A 26315-nucleotide genomic window follows, 5' to 3' on the forward strand; every position below is an offset into this window, starting at 1 on the left:
CTATGCTACAGAGCAAGAAAGGAAACCTATAGCCAGAAATCTGTGGAAAAGAGCAAATTAAAAAATAGTTTGACACTTCTTTATGGTGGGAAAAATCTGGGAAAACATGAGTGTCCTCTGATTGCTTAGTGGCTGAATAAATTGTGTCATATCCCGGACTCACAAAATTTGAGAAATGGAAGGGGACTCAGAAGCAATCTAATCCAACCCATACACAAATGGAAAGCCCATTATAACAAACAGAATGAATGACTGTTCAGCTTCAGTTTGGAGATATCAAAGAGGCAAAACCCACGACCCCTCAAGGGAGATTTTTCCATTTCAGATAGCTCATTTCATCAGGGAATTTTCTTGACTTTTTTTGGGGGGGGGGTTTGGGGGGGGTTTAGTGAGGCAATTGGGGTTAAGTGACTTGCCCAGGGTCACACAGCTAGTAAGTGTTAAGTGTCTGAGGCCGGATTTGAACTCAGGTACTCCTGACTTCAGGGCCGGTGCTCTATCCACTGCGCCATCTAGCTGCCCCATTTTCTTGACTTTTAAAGTAAATTGTCAACTTCCTAAATTTTAACCTCCTTGTCACCTTCCACCTATGGTTCCTGGTTTGATCCTTTGTAAGAAACCAGAACCGGTCTAATTCTTTCTCCCTTGAAGATGGCTTCATGTCACTCCTGCATCTTCTCCCCATTCAATATACCCAGTTCCTTCAATTGAGCCACATATACCATGGGATCAATGCCTTAAAAGATTCTGGGGGCAACTAGATGGCGCAGTGGATAGAGCACCGGCCCTGGAGTCAGGAGTACCTGAGTTCAAATCCAGCCTCAGACACTTAACACTTACTAGCTGTGTGACCCTAGGCAAGTCACTTAACCCCAATTGCCTCACTGAAAAAAAAAAAAAAAAGATTCTGACTGCCCTTTTCTGGACACAATTTATCAGTATCCTTCTTAAACCTTGGTGCTTAGAACAAAACACAATACTCAAGATGAATGATAGTAGAGTAGAAAGGAATTGTTACCTCTGTATTACTACTGGTTTTGCCTTTTCCTACATCCCAAAATTATATAAACACTTCCGGAAGTCACTTTTCTTTAACTCATATTAGGCTTGAAGTCCACTCAAAAGTCTAAATTTTATTAAGAACAATGACTGTCTATCTATACCTTCCATAAAACGGAAGGGAATAGTGGAATGGATTAAAAACCAGAATCCTACAATATGTTATTTACGAGAAGCACATTTGAAGCACAGAGGCAAATACAGTGTAAAAGTAAGGGGCTACAGATGAAGCAAAAAAAAAAAAGTTGGATCAATCATGATATTAGACAAAGCAAAAATAAAAAATAAATCCAATAAAAAGAGATAAGGGGGAGGAGCAGCTAGGTGACACAGTGGATAAAGCACTGGCCCTGGAATCAGGAGGACCTGAGTTCAAATGCGACATCAGACACCTGACACTTACTAGCTGTGTGACACTGGACAAGTCACAACCCCAATTGCCTCACAAAAAAGAGAGAGATAAGGATAGAAAGATAAAATTACATGTTAACTAAATATAAATAATATAAAATACTTGGAAATCTACCTGCCAAGACAAACCCAGGAACTACATGAACACAATTATAAAACACTTCACACATATTCAAGGGTAGGATGAGGCAATATAATAAAAATGACAATTCTATCTGTTAATCTATTTGTTCAGTGCAATACCACTCAAATATTCCCTATATTATGCCTGTAAAGCTTATTTTTTGTGCTGAAGAGCAAAACTTTTCATTTATCCAATTGTTTCATACTATTTGATTCAGCCCAATGTGCTAGCTTTCAATGTCATTTTGTCTTTGTCCTATCTTTGGCATCCCACAACTGATATCTTTGCCAGCTTTATCTCATCGGATGAGCATATTCTCTATGCCTTTATCAAAGTCATTAAGAAAAATATTGAACAGAACAGGTCCACTTACAGATTATAGGGAGATGCTAATGGAGAACTCAGGTCATATTGTCATTGAACCATTTGACCACCATTCTTTGAGTCTATACATAAATGACCAATTCTGAATCCATTTGACTAGATTATAATCTTATCCACATCTTTCCATTTTTTAATAAGAATAAGAGGAAGCAAATTTATCAAAAGCTTTGCTAAAAACTAGCTCAATTATATTCTTTTGTTGGGGGTGGGGCAAGGCAATGAGGATTAAGTGACTTGCCCAGGGTCACACAGCTAGTAAATGTCAAGTGTCTGAGGCTAGATTTGAACTCAGGTCCTCCTGAATCCAGGGTTGGTGCTCTATCTACTATGCTACCTAGCTGCCCCCTAGGTCAATTATATTTACAGTATTGTCCTCATATGTAAAGGTTTAGCAATCCTGTCAAAAAGGAAAATTAAGTTCCTTGGCATGACCTTCTTCATCAAAGTATTCTAGCTCTTTGTAATCAACTTTCTGGATGTTCACCAAATATTACTTTAATGATTCATTCTAGACTTTCCCCAGGAATCAAAGTCCAGTTCAGTGGCCTAGACTTTGCCAACTCTGTTTGCTTCACTTTTTTGAAAACCCTAACAATATTTGCCCTTCTCCAGTCTTGTGGTACCTCTCCTGTTTTTGGATGATCTTTCAAATGCAACTGATAGAAGTTCAATCGTAGCTACAAGGTTTTTCAGGAGCCAGGGATATAAGTTACCTAAACCAGGTGACTTGAATTCTTCAAGGCACTTATACTTTCTCTTGCTATTTCCTTTCATATCTCTGATATTACCTTCCTGTTAGTCATTTTTGTTCTGTAATTTCAAGTATAAAGATCGCTTTCTTTTACAGTATATTTCTCAAAATAAAAAAAAAGTGTTCCTTTTTCTCATTGTCATTTATTCCTCACCAAACTCAGTTTTCTGTGTATTAACAACTCCTGACATTATTTTTGTAGGACACCAGTCAGGAAGTCATCTGGGCTCAGACACTCTCTAGCTGTGTGACCCTGGGCAAGTCACTTAATCTCTCTTTGCTTTAATCTACTGCAGAAGGAAATAGCTAACCATTCCAGTATCTTTGCCAAGACCCCATACGGGGTCACAAAGAATCAGGCACAACTAAAAAACTGAACAAGAACCACAACTAAAGTATCATATTTTTTTACTGTGCTAAATAGTCTTGCTTTTTTCTTCTGGACATATATATATATATTTTCAAATCTAAATTTGTTGATAATTTTCTTTTACATATATATTGGTCTCTTCAGACAAATTATTTTTCCCCTCCTCATAACTTTCTCTTAGTGTTTTCAGAATATTTTTTTTGGAGCATCTCTCATCTATCTGTTCTATACCAATGTCTCCTGGAATGTTTTATTTCTACCTATATTTCCTATGGATCCACTGAAATCTGATTTCCTAAAATCTAGAGTACCTGTCAGATTGTAGCCAAATTTCCTATCCTCTATCTTAAACTCTGAGGTGGAATGGTCTTTACCCTTTGAGATCTATAATAAAATTTTCCATGTAGGATTCCCCCACTTATAAAATACAAATATTGGAGCCAAGATGGTGGAGGAAATGTAGTAAGCTCTCAGAACCCACAACATGATCACTCCCCAAAAACCTCCAAATAATTCCATAGGACAATTCCTGGACCAGCAAAACCCACAAAAGAATGGGCTGAGATCAATTTCCAGCCAAAGATGGCTTGCTGTGCTGGGGCAGGAGTGGAGACCAACTCCACAGTCATGCTGATATAGATCCAGTCCCAGTCAGGCCTCACCAGAGAAAGAGACCCACAGAGCCTCTGAATCAGCTGCAGTGCCAGTATCATCTGGAAATAAACTGATAATCTAGTGATAGAACTGAGAGATTGGCCGGGGGATATTACAGGGGTCTCTGCTGGTGCTGAGGTAGAACTTGGATTTTTCACCTTTGCTGGGCACCAGAAAGTAGGCTGGAGTGGCAGTGGCCCAGGTGGGGGAGGGGCACACAGGCTTTTTTTTTTTTTTTTTTTTGGTGAGGCAATTGGGGTTAAGTGACTTGCCCAGGGTCACACAGCTAGTAAGTGTTAAGTGTCTGAGACCGGATTTGAACCCAGGTACTCCTGACTCCAGGGCCGGTGCTCTATCCACTGCGCCACCTAGCTGCCCGGGGCACAGGCTTTTTGGAGCTAACAAACACAGAACATAAAGTTCTGTTGTCAGGGTTAATTAGCAAGTTGTCCTGGGGTTATCTACAGACCAGAGAATAGGCCAGGCTAATGAAGAACCTGCCCCTCCTTAAATCATACCATCTGGGACACCCTAAAGCTTGGGAAAGTGCAGCCTGGAAACAGTGCCCCACTTTAAGGAGCTAAAAGTCAAGTAAAAGATAGCTAAGATGAGCAGACAGAGAAAGGTGAGGACCATAGAAAGCTTCTTTACTGACAAGTAAGATTGAGGTGCACCCTCAGAAGAGGATAGCAACATCAGGGCCCCTATATCTAAAGCTTCCAAGAAAAATATGAATTGGTCTCAGGCCATAGAGACACTCTAAAAAGACTTTGAAGATAAAGTAAGAGAGGTAGATGAAAAAATGGAAAGAGAAATGAGAGTGATGCAGAAGGGTCATGAAAAAAAGTCAACATGAAAAAAAGCCAAATTGGCCAAATGGAAAAGTAGGTACAAAAGCTCTCTGAAGAAAATCATTGCTTAAAAATTAGGATTGAGCAAATAGAAGCTAATGACTTTATGAGAAATCATAACACAATAAAACAAATCCAAATGAATAAAAAAAAATAGAGGACAATGTGAAATGTCTCCTTGGAAAAATAGCTGACCTGGAAAATAGATCCAGGAGAGATAATTTGAAAATTATTAGACTACCTGAAAAGCATGATCAAGGAAAGAGCTTATACATCATCCTCCAGGAAATTGTCGGGGAAAATTTTCCTGATATTCTAGAAGCAGAAGGTAAAATAGAAATGGAAAAAATCCACTGATCACCTCCTGAAAAAGATCCCAAAATGAAAACTCTCAGGAATATTATAGCCAAATTTCAGAGCTCCCAGTTCAAGGAGAAAATATTGTAAGAAGCCAAAAAGAAACATTTCAAGTACTGTGGAGCCACCGTCAGGATAGCACAAGATCTAGCAGCTTCTACATTAAAGGATCAGAGAGCATTAGAATATGATATTCCAGAGGGAAAAGAAATTGGTATTTCAACCAAGAATCACCTATCCAGCAAAACTCTCTTTTAGGAGAAAAAAATTGGACTTTAATGAAAAAGAGGAATTTCAGGTATTATGAAAAGACCTGAACTGAAAAGAAAATTTGACTTTAAAACGCGAGACAAGGAAGGGCAAAGTGGGGGAGGGGACAGACAGAAGCAAATCCCTTTTGAAGAGTGATAGGATGAAAGAAGATGGATAATAGAATAAATAACATGGGAAGGGAATAGGATAGAAGGGAAACAGTTAACAATAGTAATCATGAAAAAGAGAAAAGGGAGAAAAATTGTACAAAAAATATTTATAGCAACACTTGGTGTAGGCTAAGAATTGAGAATCAAGGGAATGTCCATCAACTGAGGAATGATGGAAAAAGCTATGTTATATGATTGTAGTGGAATGGTCTTGTGCTATAGGAAATGACAAACAGGATGATCCCAGAAAAACCTTGAAAGACTAATGAACATCAATGTATAGTGAAGTGAGCAGAGCTGAGAGGACATTGTGCATAGTGACAGCAGTATTGTTTAATGAGCAATACTCTCAGCAGTGCAATGATCCAAGACAATCACAAGGAACTAATGAGGAAGCTTACTATGCACCCCTATAGAAAGAACTGATAAAAAGAACACTTGTGGATTGTACATATATAACCTAATTGCAATCTTGTGGAGGGGGAAGGAAAGGGAGGGAGGGAGGAAGGGAGAAAAATTTGGAACTCTAAATCTTATGAAAATGAATGTTGAAAACTACCCTTATACGTAAATGGAAAATAAAATAAATGTTTGTTGCTAAAAAAATAAAATAAAATTCAAGACCCTAGAGAAGCATAAAAAGGTAAACAAGAAAAAGAAATTAAGAGGGATGTTAAAAGTTTAAACTGTTTACATTTCTACATGGGAAAATGAATATTCTAACTCATAAGAACTTTCTCAGTATTAGGGCAGCTGAAAGAAATATCCTTAAACAGAGGATATAGGTCTGAACTGAATATGAAGGGATGGTATCTGTGAAGTATATTTTGTGTATCTTTGTTTTTTGTGGTGTGGTTGGAGTTGGGTGACATGCCTGGGGTCATACAGTGGGCAAGTGTCTTGTGTCTAAGGTTGGATTTGGGCTCAGGTCCTCCTGGGTCCACGGTGGGTGCTTTGTCAACTGTGTCACCTAGCTGCCCCATGATGACATCTTTAGGGTATAATTGAGAGATGAGAGGAATACACTGGGGGAGGGGCAAGCGAAGAGGTAGAGTGGGGTGAAATCTCACATGAAAGAAACAGGAAAGGGCTTATAGAGTAGGTAGAGAGATGGGGGAGAAGCAGGGAAATGAATAAACCTTACATTCATCAGAATAGGCTCAAAGACATTAATCTCATCAGAGTTGGTGCAAGGAGGGATTAACATACACACTCAATTTGTAGGAGTAATCTATCTAACCCTGCAGGAAAGTAGGAGGGGAAGGGGATAAGGAGGGAGTGGTAAGAGAAGGGAGGGCAGATTGGGGAAGGGGGCAGTCAGAAGCAAATCCCTTTTGAGGAGTGATAGGGTGAAAGAAAATAGATAATAGAATAAATATCATGGGAAAAGGAATAGGATGGAGGGGGACAGTTAATAATAGTCATTGTGAAAAAGAGAAAAGGAAAAAAATTGTACAAAAAATTTATAGTAACTCTTTTTGGTGGCTAAGAATTGGAAATTGAAAGGAAAGTCCATCAATTGGGAAATGACTGAACAAGCTGTGGTATTTGATTGTAATGGAATATTATTGTGCTATAAGAAATGACAAACAGGATAATTTCAGAAAAAACCTGGAAAGTCTCATATGAACTGATGTATACTGAAGTGAGCAGAACCAGGAGAACATTGTACACAGTGATAGCATTATAGCTCTATGAGCAATTATGAATGACTTAACTACTCTCAGCAATCCAAGACAATCCTAAAGGGCTAATAATGAAGCATACTATCCACCTCCAGAGAAAGAACTGATATTGATTGAACACAGACTGAAGCATGCTATTTTATGCTTTCTTTTTTTTTTACTTGAGTCTTTTTATGTAAAATTACTAATATGGTAATGTTTTACATAATTGCACATGTATAACATATATTGATTGCTTATAACCTTGGGGAGGGGGAAGGGAGGGAGGGAGGGAATGAGAAAGGGATAGAATTAAAACTCAGAACTTTAGATAGATAGATAAATGATGGATAGATTAATTAATTAATTAAAATATTATTATACAGGAGTTTAGTAACTATGATATGCACATCCCATTGCTAAAGAATGGAGCAAGGTAGGAGGAGGTACTAACTTTTAATTATTTACATCCTTTATTTAAAAGAAATAAGATAGATCAAATGGAGGGAGAGGGAATCAACATTTGCATTTTAAGATGTCATCCTTATATTAATATGATGGAACATTATTCCTTAAAAAACATAGAAAAGCTCATAAGAAGTGACACAAAATGCAAAAAGCAGAAACAGGAATACAATCAAACAATGACTACAATATTGCAAATGAAAATAAGATTAAAATCCAGCTGAACTCAGGTGAAATGCAATGACCAATCCCAGTGGAAAAGAACAGTTATCCTTCCATTTGTGAAGCAGGGGGAGGTGGGGAATTGTACAGCAGTAGAACATTATAAATGCCTTTAGTTTCAGTCACTGCCAACTGTGTTTGTTTTACTATTTTATTCCTTTCTTTTTTTTTTTTCTTAAAAAATCTTATGGTAAAAGACATTAGTAAAATTTGTTTTTCAAAGAAAAAAAATGGCAGCTCTATAAATTCAGGCAATCTTTGAGGTTGATGCCAGTGATTGAAGCTAGACTAATTTTTCAGCATTGCAGAACCCCACAGCATTCAGATAGACTCAATGAATAGATCATCAGAGGAAGGATCTTTTCAGGAGTCATGTTTAAAAACAAAACAAAATATGGCCTGTGGATATCAAAATAAATCCTCAGGGTGGCAGCTAGGTGGTGCAGTGGATAGAACACTGTCCCTGGATTCAGGAGGACCTGAGTTCAAATCTGGTCTCAGACACTTGACAATAGCTGTGTGACCCATGGCAAGTCACTTAACCCTCATTTCCTCCCCCCCCCAATAAATAAAAATAAATGCTCAAGTTATGCTTTTGGTAAGTAAACATTTCATATATGTTATATTTGAAATTAAAATGTACTTTCAGATTAAACTAGGTTTTACAGATTTCTAGAATTTCAAAACATTCTTTAAAAAAAAAAGCTGAAAGTAACAATAACTAGGAAACCAAGTCTAATGTCCCAATGCTAATTTAAAGATATTCAATATAGGTTCTAAAAAGGCTTACATGTCTCCATCCTGTAACAACTGGTGCCACAAGGAGAAAAACAAATGAAGGATGTGAGCTGGCTGGATGAGACTACCAGATTCTGTATCTCTCTCTATTTTTTCAAATTGTAGTTGATATGACATTATCAACTCAGATCAGAATTTCATTAGAAAAGGGGCAATAGAGATGTGAGCCTTCTTTCTTTTCCTTTAGATTCTCACAGAGCTTAAAAAACAGACCCAAAAACAATGTGTTGTACTCACGTCATTGCTTGATAAATAGACTCAACTCCATAACGCATTGCAAATTCATCTACTATTTCTTGGGATGCATCATCAAAGAAAACCTTCCAGGCTTCATCTCCTTTGACTTCTGGGATTTTCACTCCACCATTAAATTTAACTTCAGTCAAGTAATGGAACAGGTTCTAAAGATAAGAGGGTTTTCAATTGTTCAGGGATTCCTCAATGGAGGCCAGAACTGTTTAAATATAACTCATAGTGAAATCCACTCATCTTATCTTTGCTTCTAAAGGTTTCTTACCAAATGCCTGGCTTCTACATCCCCTGGGGAAATAGCAGCAAGAGCATAGCATGTTCTTAATCCACTCTTTCCTTTCCCTGAGAACCATTCTGACTTTCAATTCTAACCATCTACATGGAACTACTTGCTCAAATGGTTTATTCAAAAATGTTTTTTGATATCAACCTTCCCTGCAAGAAAAACATCTTCAGTAGAACAGGAAGACTACTACAAATGAAATTTGCTGCAACTGAGAATTACTGACAAGGTATACACTTTTGCATTGCTAAGCACAAGTTGATTCACTGGTTTGACTTCCTTGAGCTCCCAGTCAATTACTGAGCCTGGGGGAACAATTTGGCATTTATGGCTTTATTGATATAGAAGATAGTTATGTAAATACTGTACAGTGGTGGCAAAACAGTCCGGGCAAGACTAATAGTAAATATTCTGGATTCTTATTAATCACTCAGTCAAGTACTCTACCATATTCCATCATATTCAGGGGTTTTAGTGTAGACAGGCTTTCAGCTGGAGACTGCCATCTAGGATCATATCTTCTTCTGGTTCTGGGACCAGCATGAAGGAATAAAAAAATGAACTCTATATAAATGGTTCCATTTAGTCTGCTTCTTCCCTTCCTATATTTTGGTGTTAGAATTCCTTTGACCTCATGCAAGTTGAAGTACTTTTGGGAAGTTTAAAAAAAAAAAAAGCAACCGATTTAAATTTCTGGAAGAGAAAGGCACCATGGTTTAGATAGAAGCCCTTGGCTTGGTGTGGGGAAGGAGTGGGGATTTCCATGAACTTTAAAAAAAATAATAAACTTTTATAACTGCATTTTAATATAATTGATTTCCTTTATAGTCATATATATATCCTTATTATGTACTTTAAAACATTTATTCTGAGAAAGGGTCCACAGGCTTTACAAGACTGCCAAAGGGGTTTACAACACAAAAAACAGTTTAAGAACCGCTTGTCCAATAGGACAAGATCATTAGATTTGGAGTCAATAAGATCTGGGTTCAAATCTTGCCTTAAACATATGTAATCAGTGAGACCTTAGGCAAATCACTTAATCTCTTTCTGAATCACAGTGTCATCATCTACAAAATGAAGATCATGACAACACTTACATAATAAGGTTGAGATTTTATATATATATATATATGTACATACATATATATATATAATCAACTTTGGAAACCTTAAAGTACTATATAAACATGATTTATTGCTACTATTATTGTTGGTATTATTGCTGTGAATAGTATGACTTGAAATCTAGGCTCCATTCTTAAGTAACTTTGTAAGTTAAATCATTTAAATTCTGTAGAATAGCAAGAGATTGGTTTTAGACAAGTTAAAAAGCTGCTCCACTTGGAGTCAGCAGAAGGATCTGGGTTAGAATCCTGCCTCTGCCCACTTGCTTCTTGGGTGACTTTAGGGAAATCGTTTAATCTCTTTGAGCTCAACATCCTCATTTATTAAAAAATAAAAAAAGCGGTGGTTGTGCTAAATGACCTTTACCTTCTAAATCTGTGATCCTCTACATTTCCCAAAGTTATTGTCAGAAAAAAATATAGACACCATTCTTTTAAGTTTCTTTACGTGTCTAGGAAGCTACTAGCTGTGTGCCTATCTAAAGGTGATGACATCTTGATAGGTGCCTCTGTCCATTCTTGACCCTTACCACATTTACATGCTGACTACATGCTTATATATGTTCAAAAATGGTTTACTCCATCTGTAGGTTTGCCCTGATCTGCAAAACACTTGGAAGAGAAGGCCCAGTGTATACAAATCGACCCCTTTGAGACACCAGTAGCACTGGAGAACCTCTCACAAAAGTGACAGTCATTCCTCAATTATAAGAAAAGAGTTAGGGTGAATATAAGAGCACGGTGCCTGTTACGTAGAAGGTGCTTAATAAATGTTTAGTGACTGACTTTAACTCAATATTTATGAGTTACTTCAGACTTTTGGAAGAGAAGAAAAACTATATATTAAAGAAATTTTCCAGCAAGTAGGTTCCAGTAGAGAGGCACTGTTCTATTGAAAAGTTGTGAAATGAGTCATTAATAAATTTATGAACATTTTATTATTCTAGTTCTATACAAGGTCTTCCAATTGACTTCTGAATTGATTCCAAACTATAAATTTTGAACTTCAAGGACTTTCATCAACTGGCTCCTCTCCTAACTACCATTAGTTATACCACTGTTACTTTTTTCCTTCAAAAGACTACTCAAGATTCACCACTTCCATGACGTCTTCCAAATATATTAATATGTTTTAATAGTTTTCAGTTTCATAATTCTTTTCATGAGAAAGTGTAGGGTAAATAGAGGGCCAACTGTGTAACCAGGAAGACTTATTTCTGCCTCTGACCTATGTGATACCATTGGCACATTGCTAGTGTTTTAGGTCTTCCTAGTGTTGCAAGAAACTCTTTAACATCATAAATGACAGAAGAGTTGCTTATCTGCATTGGTGGAAGGATTATCAATATCAGCAGTTCTATAAACCAAGTAAATTTCAGGCTCTCTATAATCCCTTTCCGTCCCTAAAAGATTAAAAAACCTTCATTAATAGTTGACTCTTATGCTAGTTAAATTTCCCTTATTATGCTGCAAGCTCTCTTAGCAAAATGCTATGCCTCATTATTCATCCATTCATGCATCCAGGATTTATTAGGCACCTACTATGTGGCAGTCTCTATACTAGGCACAAGAGGTAGAAAGACAAAAATAGCAATGTTTTGGGGGTCAATGGGATTATACTATGTTGGTGGAAATAATTCATATATAAGTAAATAAAAAGTGATTTGGAGAAGGGAGGAGCACTCAGGCCTGGGTTGAGCATCAAAGGAATCCAGGAGAAGGTAGTGCTAGGAAAAAGCTAATTCTTCCTTTATAGTTCCCATTACCTACCACCATATTCTACACAATGTAGATGTTCAATAAACACAATGGCCTGAAGGTTCACATATGATATTCAATTAAGTTAGATTTATCTGAACTTTATTATCGTTATTATTTGATTTACTTACCTCATGCAGACATGTGTACTGTATATGATATGGTGCAACCTTCTCTTCTCCTTTTATTTCAACATTGATTTTCAATCTAATGGCACCAGACACAGCTGATTTATCTGTCCGTTTCTCTGATGAACGGAAAAGAAATTGGTCAGTAATTTTCAACAGTACCATAATTCTGTCACAAGAGCTCATAAGCTCAAAGCAAACAATGGATATTAAAAGTGAATATTTCTAACTCTGTCGGATATGTCAATTGAGTAATCATGATTCACAGAAGTCAGATTCTAAAATGAAATCCCTCTGTTTCTGTGATTTGTGGTAGGAAGATCTCTAAGATCCCCTTTAATATCTAAATGCTTCTAAAATTGATATATTTTGTTTTTGCATCACCTTCATTTTCAAATCTATACCTCCCCTTTCTCTACCTAGAGAGTCATACCTTGTAACAAAGAACAAAAAAAGAGAAAGGAAAAAAAGAGGTTCAACAAAACTAACCAACATATCAACTGAGTCTGACAGTACCTGTATAGTCCCATACCCATAGTCCTCCAGCTACAAGAGACTCTTCTTCAGTTCAGGTCAAGGTCAAAATCATGTCAGAGAAATTCATCATGAAGGATAAGGTAGGCCAACAGTTAATGAATTTAATTTTTTAGCCATACTATTGGTAAATATCCTCAACTAGGGTGCAGAGAAGTCACCATAGGTGTTCCTCACCAATGAAATCACAGATGCTTTAACTACTGAAGTAATACTATCATTAATACAAGTTAACCTAAGTTTATTTAACAATGTCAGGCACTTCTGCAGATATAGGTATATTTATCATGTTTAGGATTCCTGACAAAGGTGATACTTTGGATAATAAGGAAAGTCATCCATGCTAATGGGGCCAACGAAGGCAAGATTATTGATGTTTATGGACAAAAAAGAAGATTCATTTTGTTCTTTAAAGCTTCAGCAAATAAAATTAATGAGTGGGACTTTCTCTCTCTCTCTCTCTCTCTCTCTCTCTCTCTCTCTCTCTCTCTCTCTCTCTCTCTCTCTCTCTCTTTCTCTCTCTCTCTCTCTCTCTCTCTCTCTTCCTGGCCCCTGTTTCAATGTTCTTGGAAGATAGCAGGCACTTAGATAGAAGCTTTTATAATTAAAGTTAAAAGGGAAAGCAGAAGGGAGATCAAGAAAAGAAAATGGAAAATACACATAGTAAATAATTATCCACCAATAATTGAACTTTCACAGCATTTTTGTCAGGGAACTGAGTTTTATTCAAACACATAGCCTGGGCTTACAAAGAAGACAACCAGATTAAAACTGTAGAATTCTGTAATATTCAGTTCAATCAAACAAACTGCCAGTTACATTCACAGATTTAAAAGTGGAAGGGAGGGGGCAGCTAGGTGGTGCAGTGGATAAAGCACTGGCCCTGGATTCAGGAGGACCTGAGTTCAAATCCAACCTCAGGCACTTGACACTTACTAGCTGTGTGACCCTGGGCAAGTCACTTAACCCTCATTGTCCTGCCCCCCCCCAAAACAAACAAAAAACAAATGGAAGGGAGCTAGTGATCATCCAGATTAAATTCTGCATTTTACTCAGATAGGTTAAAATAATTTGCTATAGAACTATATAAAACTAGTAGACTGGCAGAAAAGAAACTGAAACCTGGGTTTCATATTCTAGATTTGGCATTCCTTCTTTTTTTCCCTGTTTCATCAATATCTTATTAAGAATTTTCCCCAAGTTACATGTTAAAAAAACCCCAATTTTTTCACATGAATTTTAAAAATTCTGTTACAAATTTTCTTCCTCCCTTCCTCCTCAACCCTCCTAATATATCAAGCAATTCAATATAAATCATACATTCCTTCTCTCTCTCTCTCTCTCTCCCCCCTTTCTCTCCATCTGTCTCTCTTTCTCTTTTCCATATATACACACTCACTCTTTCCCTCCCTCTTCCCTCTCTGAATGTGAATTCTAGTATCCTGTGTGAAAGGAGGGATAGAAGTAAAATCATGATAGCCTCACTACAAATTAGAAAATAGGACCCCGCAAAAAAGGTGAAATGACAAAGTCAGTGGTAGGATGTTTTCTTCACTGACTTTCTCCATCTTTGCCTAAACCTAAGTAGATTTCCTGCTATATATTCCAATTAGAGTGAATTATGAATTCCCTGAAGTAATTGTGCACATTACAATTCATAATATTTAAAGTTATAATTATGTATAATATGATAACTGATTCCAACAATGGAAACATACAGTGCAAATTGAAATAACATGACCAGTTCAGGTGTAGTTATTATTGGCACTAATTGGGACCTAGCCATAGTCACAAGAAGTATCATGGTGTAGTGAAGAGAAAATTGTTCTGTGAGTCAAACTCTGCCTTAATAAATACTAATTGTGTGACCCTGAGCAATTTACTTAACCTCTCAGTGCCCTAGACAGTTCTCTAAGACTAAGTAGCCAAGAAAGCTCTGAAATTCATAGGTGGAGGGAGTCCCTAACCATTTATCTTGAGATTCTGCATAATTATTACTTCCTACTTTTTATTTGAACTTTAAAAAGGGAATTACATTTCACTGACACTTCCCTTGAGGTATATCAATAGCATGAAAGATCTTGATTGCTAAAAAGAAAACCTTTTATTTTATTTTATTTTGTCTCCAGCCTAAGTCTGAAGTCTCTTCTGGGAATTTTGAAGGCAAAAAAAAAAATCAAACAACTTGAGATAGATTAGTCACTAGATACTCCTCTCAGAGCCTGAGAGCTGTTTTCAGTTTTTTGATTTCAATCATCATTATTCCAATCCCCTTTGTACCCATTCCACCTTCCACCTTTTACAGAAGTAAATTCTATTTTTGAAAGCACTGTTCTTGTTTTTTAATTTTTTTGTTGTTTGTGAGTTTTTTAGGACTTCTATTCAGTATAGTGGCATGGGTGCTGAATGAAAAGTATATGGATTAAGGATAAAGTATTTGTGTGGATTCAGTGTTTCAAGGAATTTTATTTATTGAAATAATAATAAGAAGAATATGAGTAATCATAATGATAAGTAGCATTTACAACACTTCAAGGTTTTCAAAACACTCTACGAATATTGTTTTACATTATCCTCATGCTAAACCCTGTTAAGTAATTACTGGGGCAAACTGAGGCAGAGGTTTACTGAGCCACAATGCCAGTAAGTGTCAAAGTCTGGATTTGAAGTCAGGTTTTCCAGGATTCTGCCCTCTATTCACTGTGCCATCTAGTCAAAAATCCCTTTTTTTTTCTTTTAAAAAAAAGAAATAACTCTTAAGAACATTAGGAAACAAGGGTAAGAAAGTATGTTAATGGAGGACACAAAAGTTTCCTCTGCTGTGATCCTTTGTATTCTCCAGTTAAAGAGCAAACTCTAGTTTGGAGTATGAGAATCTATTGTTATTAAGAGCACTCTCAGGTTCTTCAGCAAAGCTCTACATAACTGTAGTTTATTCTTCATACGGGCAATGAATCCAAATAGCAAACTGAGGAAACCCACATTCTAAATCACAACCATATTGGAATGCATTTAAAGACAGTCAAGCAGTTTTGTCACATAGAAAGAAAAATACTCTAAACATTCAATTACTCAGATTTCAGTAATTCCAGATAATTGGATAGTGCTTGAGCTAAAGTTCACTCTTGTTTTTGCAAACTCATCCCCAAAGTACAGAGAAAATTAATAGTATTTGGGGGGGGGGCGGGGCAATGGGGGTTAAGTGACTTGCCCAGGGTCACACAGCTAGTAAGTGTCAAGTGTCTGAGGCTGGATTTGAACTCAGGTACTCCTGAATCCAGGGCCAGTGCTCTAGCCACTGTGCCACCTAGCTGCACCCAATAGTATTATTTTTAAAAAAGAGGTTGGGGGAACAGAGGGCATTCTATTAACTGAAAAAGAGGGAAAAATTGTCAAGTAACCATAAGTATTTTGAAAGTATCTTTATATACAAAGAAATATTGTAAAGTCTTTTCCAAAACTATTCTTCAAACTAGGTACCCTGAAAATTTTTGCTAGGGAACTTAACTCAAACCTACTTTGAGTTATAGCATGTGCCTGAAACTTCTAAAATCACCTTTCTAATATAGACTCTCACTCATTCCAATGGCTTTCCTTTAAATTTGTCAAATGTGAAATTACATCCAGCATGAAATTTTTCAAGAAGAAAAAAAGCATTCTTTCATTTGCTGCAATTGTATTAATAGACTAATAAGTACACTTTAGGACACTGTTATTTCTTATTGGATAATGATTCACTGAAGGCTAACTGAGAGCAATATAATTAAAACAAACAAATGCTTTGGATAAATATAAGTCCCTAGGATCAGTTCTTCAACAGGAGCTTTGGCGAATTGAGATGTCCTTTTTAATTGTCCTATGGGACATTAAAACAACTTTTTGCATAGGTATCACCTCTCAATTTTTGCCAGTGGTCAAAGGAAAAGCTATCCACATATAATTTAGATTTGTGTTTTGTTTCCTCAATTTTTGCTTAACAAGTGACCTAATTTTTCTTTCGGGGTGGGGGAGTAGGGTGGATGTGTGATTTCATTGGTATCAAAAGGTCCATTTTCTGCCAATACAGATGATATCATGTATAGAGAGCTGGACTTAAAGTTAGAAAGACTTATTCATACCTCTAAAACATTGGCTTTGTGACTCTGGGCAAGTCATTTGACCTGTTAGTGTCCCAAGTATCTCTCTAAGATTATAAATTAAAGAGAAACTGAAAATAGTATCAATAATAATACTAACTGAAATCATAAGTAGCATTTGTATAGGGATTTGCAGATATAATCTCATTTTATCTTTATGATAACTCTAGTTAGTAGATATCATTATTATCTCTATTTCACAGATGAGGGAGGAAACTGATGCAGGTTAAATAACTTGCCCATGGTCACAGCTAGTGAGTTCAACTTTGAAGTCAGATGTTTCCGTCTCCAAGTCTATCACTTAATCCACTGGACTACTTAAAGTTTTGTACTTTATAAAGTGCTTTATATCAGTTATTTCATTAAGGTCTCACAATAACCCTAAGGTATACATACTACAGTTATTTTTATCCTCACTTTAAGATAATGAAACTGAGATGCTTGCACGTTAACTGACTTGCCCACCGCCACAAAGCTTTTGAGGGTCAGTGACAAGGTTCAGACCCAAGTCACCCTGAATTCACATACAGAACTCTAGCTTTCACAAGCCTCTCAAATGTCTTTATTACTACTCAAGAAAAGAACTTGAAGTCTATTAGACCTCTTTATGATGCCCAAAGGATGGTTGTCCTCAAGCATACAAAAATTTATTTCCTGATATATAGGTAAAAATACAAATCGAAAATACATTTTTTAAAAGTGTCATCAAGTTCCATTTAGAAAACCACAGTCAAATCAGTCCCAACCTGCAAGAGCACATTTGTTGATACTTGTTTTCCTGGAATTTGACCCACATCTTTGCCAATGCATTTTACTTCTTGGAGGTATTTTTTAAAAAAATGATATAATTATTTTAAACTTGCCCTGAAATATAGCTTGGCATAGCGAATAGAGAGAGGGTGAGCTTTGGAGTCTAAAAGACCAGTTTCTAATACATTTTCTGGGGGAAGCCTGGCCTGAGCTCCCTCAGCTACTGAACTTTGTATGTACATATCTATATACATGTTGTCTCCCCTATTAGAATATTAACTCCTCGAGGACAGGTATTATTTTTGCCTTTCTTTATATCCTTGTTGGTTTAGCACAGGGCTTGGCACCCTAGGCAACATGCCTCTAATACTATAAACTACAGATGTACATAAATAGAAACATTGTCTGCATAGGAAGTCCCTTAAATTAAATGAAATCACAGATCCTAGAACACCACCAGTGGTTTTATTATGTATTACGTTTAAGTCTTTCCTTGAGTTATAACCCCATTTCCCCTTCCTCTGAAAGAACAGGAAAGTCATCACCTTTACTTTCCAGTTAAATTACTTTGCTTTGTCTCCAAACACAGACTGAAACTCAAAAATCCAAGAGCAGTTGACATTAGGGGATATCACATAGTTGTTCACCTATGGAAATTTTGGTACATGTCTCCAGTTAGGGACCCTTGTGTAATTCATGAAACTTATAAAGATAGTTACCTAGATTGTACCAGACATCCATTTCTCCACTCAGTGTCCTTACTTCAACAATTGTCTGTCCCAAAAAATCATCTGATTCCTTTTTGAAATGTTGCTTGACTCTTGATTTAATGTCATCATCTTCATCCCACACTCTGACTTTGATGCGGTCAGTAGAATTATGGCATTCACTAAAAATAAATATGTAGGTTAACAACCATTCTTCATAGCTTCAAAAGGATTCTGGGGGAAAAATTTATTTTACATCCATATGACTCTTGAAGAAGTATTAAATTCCATAGCCTAGGAGGTTTTCAACTAGGCTGATTCCATTCATGGTAATATGAAGATACATAGCAAATCATAATCATACATATTAGCTTTTAATACCTTAAAGCTACACTAAGATTTTTTGTCCCCTATATTAGTAGCATAATTGTCATAGAACCAAACAGGTTCTTTGACTTAGAGATACATCTTCTAACTTGACCACCATAATATATCACCTTACATAGTTGAACCATATATAATCAAATAGAATTCAGAAACTTTCTTTTCGACAGCAAGGTAGCAAAGTAGATAAAAGACTATTTTTAGAACCAGGAAAAACATATACTTTGATCTTGCCTCAGATACTTACCAGTTATGTAAATAAATCAATTTTAAAAAACCCCTCTCTTTGCCTCAGTTTCCTCATATGTAAAACAGAAATAGTAGTAGCTCCCACTTCACAAGGCCATCGTGAGGATTGAATAAGATAGCATTGTGTAAAATGCATTGCAAAGTTCAAAGTGCTATTTGGGTTAACTCTTATAATTATCATTATTTAGCTTGTGACATTTTTAATTCATAGAGGATATGTTAAACCAACAGCCATCAAAGGTTTAATTTGATTCCTACCTCATTGGGACCTAAAAGTGAATGTATTTTTTAAAGCTGCTCCAGCAGATGCTAAAAGGTTGAAAACATTTGAAGTGAGACCTGACACCAGACTGCCCGTCTCAGTTAGTCAAAAAACATTTATTAGGCATTTCCTATGTTCTAGTAATTATGCCATGTGTTAGGGATAAAATTGAAGATAAAAACAGTTCCTGCCTTCAAAAAGATCAAGTTCCAATGGGGAGGGCCACCTTGTAAATACCTATATTATATATGCAAGAATATCTATATCCATCCATCTATCCATCCATCCATCCATCCATCCAGTTGCAGGAGAAAGGAATAAGAAAGACAGATCGAAAGAGAGCATGAAGAAAGGAAGTGAGATATCTGTCAACTTAGGACCAGACTAAATTTGAAGAGATTAATTTCCAGAAAGTTGGCCAACAGGTAATGGATTTTGTTAACAGATATAACAACATGATAAAGAAGCAAAAATCCTAAAGGTGAGCCCAAAGTCAAATAAAGGTTCTTTTTATTACTGACATGAAGCAGGAATAATGCTCTGTGGAGATATGTACAGTCATGTATGTGCACACATATAGCATATATTATACATGCATACATACATGAACAGATATATGTGTGTTTATATATCTATGTATATATGTGTGTATGTATCTCCATCCTTATAAGAGTCAGAAGAGAACATCCTCACCTAAAAGGGAGATGCCCCAGTCCATCAGAAAAGGAAATTCTCTTGATCATTCTATTGAATCCCAAGTGATTTTAGTTCTAAATCTCAATTTCCTCATATATAAAATGAAAAGACTGAATTAGATAGCAGGTAGGTCGTACAGTTTATAGAGTGTCATCGCTGAACTCAGGAGGACCTGAGTTCAAATACAGCCTCAGATATTTACTAGCAGTGTGACCCTCAGCAAGTCACTTAACCCTGTTTGTTAGAGTTCCTCATCTATAGAACGAGTTAGAGAAGGCAATGGCAATCCACTCCAGTATCTCTGTCAAGAAAATCCCAAATGGGGTCATAAAGAGTTGGATCCAACTGAATCAACTGAATAACAACAACCAGTTTGATGGTGGTAAATGTTTAACCACTAGCTCTCTAGAAGGAAAAAAAAAAGTAAACATGACATACTTTTTTTTTTTTTTTTTTGGTGGGGCAACAGGGGTTAAGTGACTTCCCCAGGGTCACACAGCTAGTGTCAAGTGTCTGAGGCTGGATTTGAACTCAGGTATTCCTGAATCCAGGGATAGTGCTTTATCTACTGCGCCACCTAGCTGCCCCCAAATATGACATACTTTTAATAATTTGCATCATTGGCATTTTCCTATTACTTTCAAGAAACAAAACAGTAAATCAGTTCCTGATATGTAGTAAAAACCAAAAACAAAACAAAAAACATTATTTTCAAGGTATAAATGCTCACATTGAAAATTTAGCAATCATCTTATAAGTCAGTTTGGCCTGGCTCCAGCGCACTCCTACCTCTATCATTCCTCCCAGCTCTAAAAATCCAAGAGACTATTAACTTTGAGGGACTGTCTGCCAAAGTATAGGAGGGAATCAATGGCTATTCTCAGACAGAGTAGCTACACCCATGAAATTGCAGACCACTAAAGTAATAATGTAATAAGTCCAATATCCACCTTGAGAAAAGCTAGCTCCAGATTTATAATTGTATGTCTGCTATGAAACATCTGGAAAACACAGAAGAAAATAGAATTGAAAGTTTAAAAAAAGGTTTTCTAAGGTGAATTTTTCAAAGTACTATTTCTAAGACAACTTAATATATATTCACAATGCATTCAAGACTGAGCATTTAACATTTGGTATCATTCTCCAATGGTTAAAAAATGCAAATACCCCATTGGATATAGCAATTTCTCTAGAGTTTTTAGAAGTGCAAGGGATCCTAGAGAACTTCTAGGCCAATCCTCTCATTTTAAAGGTCAGGAAATTGAAGCCCAGGGAGGTGGAGCTGCCCAAGGTTCCATAGTTAGTTAGTGTCACATTTAAGACAATAGTCTGGGACCTCTGCCTCCAAGTCCACTGCTCTACTCCACGTACAAATCATTTAAATAGCTCACGGATTAATTTCAGGCATCAGAATTTTACAGATGCCACTATGTCCTATCAACAGACACTACCTCTAATTAGGTCCAGATGAAAACAAACCTTTGATCTGGTTCACAGAACACAATGAGCAGAAAGGAAGTTTTATTAGCTGGTTCCAGAGGCAGCAACCTTCCAGTCCTTTAGTAACAAAGCAACAATATTTGCTGGGGAGTTAACAGTGTACTATATAAGAGTCCAAGGAATAACAATTAAAGAAAAAAAAGAGCATTAATCAGAGTTACGTTAAACAACTGAAAAAAACTCTGGTCTATCACAGTGGATGTTGCCTTCTTGGAGTAAAGAGAATTCTTAATTCTTCTGTGACAATGGCAAAGCAAACTTGCTGAATAAATGCTGTTTCCTCCTTTCAGTTTCATTATAAATTTTGGGTTTTTAAACAATTTGTTCTCACTGGCTATGGTGGGCCTTGTCCTGCTACCAGGAGACTGAGGCTGGTGGATCTATTGAGCTAGGGAGCTCTAAATTGCAGTGGGCTAAGCCAATTGGGTGTGGTCCTTAAGTACAGCATCAATATCGTGGTCCACAAGAATAAGGGACCACCAGATTATCTAAGGAAAGATGAAGCAGTCCAGGTTGGACAGAGAAACATGAGTAATCTTTCCACTTTGAGCCTGAACGAGATAAGAAACTGGAGATCAAAAAAAGAAAAGAAAGAAAAAGAATTCTTAGAAATAAGCTGTTTGTAATAACCTTCCACTAAAAAAGCTAGTCCCTACTCAGATCCAATGACAATTATGTGGTGCAGTGGATAGAGTGCCAGGCCTGAGGTCAGAAAGACTCATCTTCCTGAGTTCAAATCTGCCTTGGACACTTATTAGCTTTGTAACCCTCGACAAGTCACTTAACTCTGCCTCAGTTTCCTCATCTATAAAATGAGATGGAGAAGGAAATGGCAAACCACTCCAGTATCTTTGCCAAGAAAACCCCAGATGGGGTCACCAAGAGTCATACATGACTGAAATGACTGAATAACAACATCTAAAAGGTTTAAGGGAAAATCTCTGTTGATAATGGAAAAATTATAATCTCTGTCATTTTATTATAGAAAGTCCAGGTTTCTGTAATTCTTTTGAGTTATATTTTAACCAATTTCCCTTAATCATAGTCTCTTCTTTCCTTATTTCTAAAGAACTATTTGGGGGAACCAAGAAAAACACTTTACCTTTCAGTGTTCATATCTTTCCTAAAATTAATGTCTTCCATTTGAAATTATATATGTATATATGTGTGTTTATATACATGTATTTGTGTAACCCACACACACGATGTCCCAAATGTCTCAGTGCAGCTTAAGCTTTTAATAAGATAGATATCTGTGTTTATACAAACACACACACAAATAAATAAATAAATGGCTACTCAAACTATTGGGCTTTTTTTGTTTGTTTTTATAATCAATGAATCAGCTCCATGGTTGATCCTATGCAAGTACAAACACACAAAACCAAATTGATTTTCTAAGATTCAGGTGTTTTCTGTTATATAACATGATCCAATTTCCTCTTTCATTCTAGCACAAGAAAGTACAGCTTAACCTAGCCTGAGATGGATGACTCCACATATAGAAATATTCTGAGGTTTTATCAAAATTACTGCTGCCTGACATTGATGGAAACATAAGGTACTGGAGCTGTAACAACATGTGACAAGAACCCATAAGATGACTGATAGAGGGTGGTGGGGGGGATGTTCAGAAACTGGAAACTGCCTCTGTAATCTTGGGGCACATTTTTTGGGTCCTCAACACCCATTTGTTCCTCAATGCCTTGCAATATGACTTCTGTCCTCAATATTCTATGGAAAAAGCTGTTGGAGGAGGGATTCTGCCATGACAGTGTTTCCATCTCCAAGGATCTCTTCCCCCCTAGGACACCCAGAACAATAAGAAATTCACCTAGAGTCATAGAGAAATGTCAATTAAGAGAGAACTAAATTATAGAGAAATGTATTCTCTACATAGCTCATGGATTAATTTCAGGCATCAGAATTTTACAGATGCCACTATGTCCTATCAACAGATACTGCCTCTATTTAGTGTCTGTTGATAGGACATAGTGGCATCTGTAAAATTCTGATGCCTGAAATTAATCCATGAGCTATGTAGAGAATACATTTCTCTACAATTTTGTTCTTCTCTCTTAATTGACATTTTTCTATGTGTCAACCCCCAACCCTCTGCCTCCTCTGGGCTCCATGCTATACAGTCTTTATCATGTATCTAATGGGAAAAAAGGTTACTCAAGTACCTATTATCAACTCTGAATATCTGTGACTCTAGTTAACCTGAAGTTTGCAATCAGCAGTGGCTAATGCTGTGCAGATTCTGGGAATCATGAAGGGGAGAAAACTGTCTGTCTGTGTGTATGTATGTAGAGGCATATACACATAATATACATGTGTGTAAACACACCATACAGTATGTAGGTACACATAGACATAGAAATATGTCTGTATGTAAATGTGTATATTTTTGCATGTATGTTTATCTTAGATCATATTCCAAGAATCCTCAGAGAAGACTACTACAAGGAAAGAATATTTTAAAATATGACCTGCTGTGATCATTGCTTCTTCTTACTTTTTAGTATCTATTTTCAACACAACCAAATAGGGACTTGGTTAATTAAAGAAACATGAACTATTCTTTCTCTAGGTATTCATTCTTAGGGTGACTAAAGATTCAAAACCAAACCTGAATGAATAGTTTGAAATGGAAAGATAAGGTACAACAGTTTTCTATGTATTTTTAATTAAGAGTAATTATGTTCCCATTTTCAGTTTCAAAGACATGTGGTTGTAATATGTACTCTTTTTTGTTTTTTTTTTGGGGGGCAAGGCAATGAAGGTTAAGTGACTTCCTCAGGGTCACACAGCTAGTAAGTGTTAAGTGTCTGAAGCTGGATTTGAACTCAGGTCCTCCTGAATCCAGGGCGGCTGATTTATCCACTGTGCCACCTAGCTGCCCCTGTGATATATGCTCTTAAAAGACACTGGGTGGTTAGGACTGAACAGTGACTCTTTGGGTGAGTGGTGAAAGCAAGCACTAGTAGTGATGTGAAACATTCATATAAAATCCATAGACAAACATCATCTTGGTGTTTCTAAGGCCAGAGTAGCAAGGCCTTCACTCTCCTTGCCTTAAGCTTCATTCTCCCCAGTTGAGACATTTTCTCCTAACTGGCAACTTCTTCCTGCTGATTCTCCTGTATTATGATACCAACTAAGACTGGTCTCGATGTTGTTTCACTTGTATAAAATGTGACAAGGACGGGGCACCTCAAAGTGATTCCATCTTAGAGAAGAGAGCTCTTTGTTGAAGACAGAACTCATCAGATTGTCAGATCTAAACCATCTTCTTCCTCCTATTTCTTTACTTTTTTTTTTTTTGGCAGGGCAATGGGGGTTAAGTGACTTGCCCAGGGTCACACAGCCAATAAGTGTCAAGTGTCTGAGGCCGGATTTGAACTCAGGAACTCCTGAATCCCAGGCCGGTGCTTTATCCACTGCGCCACCTAGCCGCCCCCTCCTCCTATTTCTTTATAGCCTTGACAGCATAAATAACCAGGTTCAAAACAGAATTCATTCTAGTCAATTACTCTTTGCACAGTGTGGACATGCGCAATATAAGCTTTCTCCAAACAGATGAAAAAAGGAAAAAAAAGATAAGTCGGAAACTTATTCAAGGGTCACCAAAGAACAGTAAAGAGAGTGATCTTCACGCTTTGGGGTTACAATACCTGAACCTGCTGTGGGGGACTCTGACTTGCTAGGACAGGGATGCTATATTTTTGAAATTTCTAGGAAGTCAGGTGCCTGCAAGAAATATAATGCATGGTTTAACAAAAAAAACCCCAAAAATCAACACCATCAAAAACAAGGACAAAACTGCCAAGCAGTGGTCATTCATCAGGCAGTGCATTAAGAGCATGATGCAGAACAAATTGAATCTGTCAAGAAGGGGAAACTCTGAAGTTTTCCTCATATGGTTTTAGGATCTCTTGAAGAAGGATGACAATGGCATCTGCCAAGAGTCACATAGTGTTAGAGGAGAAACCTAGCCCATTCCTTACCTAGTTCATGACTGCAAGGAGACACTGGACAGATCTCTTGGGAGTAAGAGGGCTGAGAGATATTTTCATTTTCCAAGAGCTCTATCGTGAACTGTATTTTATTGTCCTTGGCCTGTTAATAAGACACTTTGCCTTTGAGTATAAAGATCTATGTACTTACAAGGAGACCTGTTGTCATCAATGTATGGTGCCATAGGGTAATTTTCCCAGAACTTCTGGGTGGGAGCTAGAGAGATTTAAAAAATATAGCTCTTTCCTTCTCTAGCTCATTCTACAGAAGAAGATCTGAGGCAAATAAGGTTAAATGACTTACCTAGGGTCACACAGCTAGTCAAGTGTCTGAAGCTGGATTTGAACTCACAGAGATCAGTTTTTCTGACTCCAGACCCAACATTCTATTCACTGTGGCACTTAGCTGCCACATACTTAGTCTTAAATGGGTAGATTTATATGAATATAACCTCAAGGGACAGAAGTGTTAAATGTACAACTGGCTTGCTAATTTTGGATCAAATTATAGGTTAGCCATCAGTTAGTCATCAAGCATTTATTAAGTGCTTACTTACTGTGTGCTGGGCACTGAGCCAAGCCTTGGAAATGGAAACTGGCTTGTAACTAATATGCCTGGAATAGTGTACAGGAAAGTATATTTGTAGTCACAAAGATCTGGGTTCAAACCCAGCCTCTGATAGTTACTGTATGACCACAGACAAGTTCCCTAATCTCTTTAGGTCCCAGACAATGATCAATAACCATAAGTTGCACATGAGTTGCTGATCTTCATTGGTAGAAAGAATTGCCCCACTGGGAGTTCTCCATGCCATTAATTCATATATCTACACATTTCCCTCCCTTTTCCCCCAAAAACCCTTTAATATTTTATTCACTAAATAATTAAGTAATTAAAAAATAATATTTAACTAAATAATAAGATGTCCGATTAAAGAGATTTGGATATGTAGACAGGTGAGTATAAGATGATAATTTTTATAGCTGCAGCCAGAATT

The 26315-nt window shown here is 36.8% G+C and overlaps 1 protein-coding gene across 2 annotated transcripts in view; it reads right to left on the reverse strand.

Annotated features, from left to right (window-relative positions):
* The window catches only part of UNC13C (unc-13 homolog C), a 716794-nt gene that overhangs the window by 359710 nt on the left and 330769 nt on the right, over positions 1 to 26315 (reverse strand). For both annotated transcript variants that reach the window (XM_043984190.1, XM_043984189.1), the window contains exons 11-13: positions 18220 to 18389; positions 12084 to 12199; positions 8770 to 8933 (exon numbers count right to left, since the gene is read on the reverse strand). In XM_043984190.1, coding sequence (XP_043840125.1) covers positions 8770 to 8933; positions 12084 to 12199; positions 18220 to 18389 — 450 coding nt within the window. The remainder of the gene's footprint in view (positions 1 to 8769; positions 8934 to 12083; positions 12200 to 18219; positions 18390 to 26315) is intronic.

The sequence above is a fragment of the Dromiciops gliroides genome, chromosome 2 (assembly GCF_019393635.1).
Source record: "Dromiciops gliroides isolate mDroGli1 chromosome 2, mDroGli1.pri, whole genome shotgun sequence".
NCBI lineage: Eukaryota > Metazoa > Chordata > Mammalia > Microbiotheria > Microbiotheriidae > Dromiciops > Dromiciops gliroides.